Here is a 4,725-nt window from a genome sequence, read left to right as displayed (position 1 = left end):
GAAAATGAAAGATCCTGAGTTATGACAATTTGTATGAAATTGACAATTACAGATATTCAAGGAGAAGGGCTTTTTGGAGAGTAAATTTGGGTTGGGTTCTTGTTAATATTATTTAGAAATTGTGGAAATCTATGAAAAGTTTCCTATGTACATATTATTATTATGATTATATTTCAAGTTTAATTTTGAAGAAAAGACCGTTCATGAAGGTCAATGCACCTATGGCTGTATATTATAAAAAACATACAAGTTACAACTATGTATATATAAATACGATGTATGACGCTAAAATAAAGTAGATTCCTTTGCGTGCGCGTAACTGACGCAAAAAGGGTATGGAGCACAATATTCGGAGGAGTTGGTTCGTTTAAAAAACACTATAAAAGGACAAGACTGTTTCAAAAAAGTAGATCATAATTTACTTAGAGTTTGATCAAGTAAAGTATAATGAAACAAGCATTCTCAGTGGTAAGTGTTTGTTCAAATGAGGGTTAATTTTAGGAAAGAGGGATGAGGAAGGGACGCAATAGAAGAGAGATTAGTATAATCCTTTATTCTTTTTCTATCCTAGATTTTGGTATCTTTACTGGTCCTGGGTTCCACCTTAGGAGCTCCTCAATCCTATGGAGCACCCAAATGTACCACGCAAAAAGTAAAGGAGCCCATTTCATACAACTGTCAACAAGATCAAGAATGTGCCACCACGTATGAGCAAGAATGCCAACAGGTCTACAAGGAGCAATGCAAAAACGAATACCAGGAGCAATGTGAGACCGAATATGAGGATAAATGTTCCACTGAATACGAAGATCAGTGTAAGACTGAATACGAGCAGCAATGTCAAACAAAGTACGAGCAGCAATGCCAAACCGAGTACGAAGATCAGTGTCAGACCAAATACGAATCCAAATGCGAAACTGCTTACGAACAAAAATGTAAGACAGAGTATGATAATCAATGTGAAACCAAGTACGAGGAGCAATGTCAAACCGTCTACGCCACGGAATACGAGCAGCAATGCGAAACCAAGTACGAACAAGTCTGTGAGACAAAATACGAGACTCAATACGAGGAACAATGCCAGACCAAGTATGAGACTCAATATGAGGATCAATGTCAAACCACCTATGAAAAGGAATGTCAAACCACCTACGAGACTCAATATGAGACTCAATACGAAACCAAGTGCGAGACCCAATATGAAACTCAGTACGAGACCCAATACAAGGAGGAATGTCAAACCAAGTACGAGGACCAATGTGAGACGAAGTACGAGACGACTTACGAACAAGAATGTGAGACCAAGTATGAGGAACAATGTCAAACCGTCTATGCCACTGAGTATGAACAACAATGTAAAACAGAGTACAAGACCATCTATGAAACCATTCAAGAAGAGAAGTGTGAGACCAAGTACGAGGATCAATGTCAAACCGTCTATGAAACTCAATATGAGGAACAATGTCAAACCAAGTATGAAAAGGAATGTCAAACCCGCTATGAGGACCAATGTCAAACCGTCTATGCAACTGAGTACGAAAAACAGTGTCAAACCAAGTATGAACAAGTTTGCGAACAACCTAGCTACAAACCCACTTATGGAAGTTATGGTGCTCCAGCAAAGCCAACGTGTAAGAATGTTCCAAAACAAGAATGCCAAAACGTGCCCAAGCAAGTACCCAAGCAACAATGTCAAAAGGTCCCCAAACAAGAATGTAGGAACGTTCCTAAAAAAGAATGCAAGAACGTCCCCAAACAAGTCCCCAGACAAGCCTGCGAAAAGGTACCTAAAAAGGAATGCAAGCAAATCCCAAGACAAGTTCCCAAGCAAATCCCAGAACAAAAATGCCAAAATATCCCCAAGCAAGTCCCAAAACAAGAATGCCAGAAGGTCCCCAAACAAGAATGCAAGAATATTCCCAAGCAAGTCCCCAGACAAGAATGCAAAAAGGTTCCCAAGCAAGAATGCCAACAAGTTCCCACTCGAATTCCCAAGAGAGTACCCAAGGAAAGTTGTCGGCAAATCCCACGTCAAATCCCCAAGCAAGTCCCCAAACAAGAATGCAAGAACGTTCCCAAGGAAAAATGCGAAAAGATCCCCAAGCAAGTCCCCAAGAAAGAGTGCCAAAATGTTGCCAAGCAAGTCCCAAAACAAGAGTGCAGGAATGTTCCCAAGCAAGAATGCAAGAACGTTCCCAAACAAGTCCCAAAGCAAGAATGTAGAAGTGTCCCTAAGGAAGAATGTAAAAAGGTCCCACGTCAAGCATGTCAACAAGTTCCCAAGCAAGAGTGCCGCAATGTCCCTCGTCAAGAATGCCAAAAGGTCCCTCGTCAAGCCTGTCAAAACGTTCCCAAACAAGAGTGCAAGAACGTTCCCAAGCAATCCTGCAAACGCGTTCCTCGCCAAAAATGTCAAAAGGTTCCTCGTCAAAAATGTCAACAAGTCCCCGTTCAAGCCTGCCAACAAGTTCCTCAACAAGAGTGCAAAAATGTCCCCAAACAAGCCTGCGAAACATTCTACGTCTGTGAAGTTTGTGAACAACCCACCTATGGTTAATACGTCTGCCAACATTGAGTCGGAAATTATCCTCTCTCTCAAAATTAGCAAACCCTTAAACCCTATGAATCAGTCTGAAGATTTATTTATTTATTTTGCCTTTCAGAAAACTAATTGATATATTTATATATTCCGGGAGAATAATAAAATTTTAATAATGACTATTTATTAAAGAAATGATACAAACAAAACTTGAAGTGTTTTTTTCTTCTACTTATTTATTTAACTTGAACTCCGGGAAGAATAAGGAGAACAAGAGAGACTCAATCTACTTGCAAATCTTGTTCACGCAACTGGGTCCTTGATTATATACATAATGCTAAGTATTTTTTCCTGCAAAAAGTCTCAAGAAACAAAAGAAAGAAAAAAAAAAAAAAAACCAAGCACATCAAATTGAAGGTAAAGGAGCTAAGATTCAATCCAATAAACATTATAATTAAATATATAAACATAAAAAGGTATATACGTGGTATTTCAACATAAAAACAATAATTTAAAAAAAGTATATTATTTTACTTCATATACGAGTCTAGAACACAATACATTATAGACGCATTTAAATCAGCTATAAGATTATTATTCAAACTTCTGGGGTGAAATAAGAGAGCCAAGCACATTTATTAGAGAGTGTAAAACTTTTGTATGATGTCAGATATTTATATATTCTGACTATCCATTACATTTGTGGCTACTTCAAATCGTTAATAAGAATGATTTGTTAATAGGAATGGAGGATAGTTATTCGTCGAATAATACTCCATCCTTACTTGCTTTTGTATTGACGGGAAGATATCCATAACTATTATTAGTATTACTCTTTCTAGATAGGTAATAATCAACATGTTGCCATGTTGAGTTAGACTCTATGCCCAGTTTATGGCCAAGGTATGGTTTATCAAAGGCATCCGCAGGATGATATATTTTATCTTCTTGGGGGGGCTTTTATAGAATTTATTTGATGATATAAAATGTTTTGAAAAAAAATAAATCAAAAATCCAAAGCTATTCCCAAAAAATTTCAAAAATTAATTTTTTGGAAGATAAATTTTGAAATTTAAATTTCTATATTGAATTTCTTTGAAAATTTGAAGAATCCATAGCTTTTCACAAAAGATTAATTTTTTGGGAAAAGATTTAAAGAATAAAAAAAAAAAAAGAAATCAAATAAAAAAATTGCTAAAAAAAATCAAAAATCCACAACTATTCTTAAGGAATAATTAATTTTTTTAAATATTCTAGTAAAAACAAAGATTTCTAAATACAAAAGTCTCTCCAACCCAGCCCTGAGTACGTCCCTGTTCATACGCTCCTGAATCTAATATTGTAAATTGATAAGTGCCCCATAGTCCTGAATCCATTGTAGGATCATGATCATTTTCTTCTATATCATCCATGTTATAAATAATCCGTCGAAGAATACAAATGTGATCTTGGCTTAAATAAGAGAATAATTTTACTAGCTTACTTTTGTATTCACAAGCCACAAATGATGATAGATGAGCATTTAATTAGTAATAGGACGATTAATCAGAATTGGAGAATCGGATATTTTTTCTTAAAACGGAATCGGGACAATAATGTTTATTTTGCAAATCCGTTTCTTATTTATTTCTTGTATTTAAGTATTTATAACTTTTATAAATTATGATTTTTTTATTGTTATTTAGTAGAAAATGTAATATTTGAAACTATTTTTTCGAAAAATTCAATGCTTCAATTTAAAAAAAAATAATAATCCATTTTTGAAATGTTTGAAAAATTTGATATATGAAACTTTTTTTCAAAAATTTTTAATTTTTTGTGAAGAGTTGTGAATTTTGGAAATTTTCCTTGTTTTTTTTATGTAAATAGATGTGGATTTTTGAAACTTTTTCAAAAAATTTAATTTTTTTGTGAAAAGTACAAAATTTTTTGTTCCAGAAAAATAATTTTTTTTAAATATCCATGAGTTTTTAAAAATTTTTTCCAAAAAAATTAATTTTTTCTGAATAGTTGCAAATTTTTGAAAAAAAAATTAAATATTTAATAGTTTATTCGAAATTATTTTTCAAAAATTTCATATTTGAAGTATTTTTTTCAAAAAAAAAAATCAATCCAAAAACCAAGCCCCCCTAAAATATATCCCTTCGGAAATCTCCGATAGCAAAATTGTATATGAACTATTTTTT

At 33.8% G+C, this 4,725-nt stretch overlaps 1 protein-coding gene across 1 annotated transcript; it reads left to right on the top strand.

The window, feature by feature from the left end:
• Window positions 1–361: 361 nt before the first annotated feature.
• Window positions 362–2,748, top strand: LOC121124138 (uncharacterized). The gene is made up of 2 exons (XM_040719261.2): window positions 362–468; window positions 572–2,748. Exons 1-2 carry the CDS (start codon window positions 448–450, stop codon window positions 2,555–2,557), a joined length of 2,007 nt encoding a protein of 668 aa, XP_040575195.1. The 5' UTR covers window positions 362–447; the 3' UTR covers window positions 2,558–2,748.
• The last annotated feature ends 1,977 nt before the right edge of the window (window positions 2,749–4,725 follow it).

Source organism: Lepeophtheirus salmonis, chromosome 9, assembly GCF_016086655.4.
Source record: "Lepeophtheirus salmonis chromosome 9, UVic_Lsal_1.4, whole genome shotgun sequence".
In the NCBI taxonomy this organism is placed as follows: domain Eukaryota; kingdom Metazoa; phylum Arthropoda; class Copepoda; order Siphonostomatoida; family Caligidae; genus Lepeophtheirus; species Lepeophtheirus salmonis.
The sequence above is the reverse complement of the archived record's forward strand: the minus strand, read 5'-3'. Positions and strand labels throughout refer to the sequence as shown.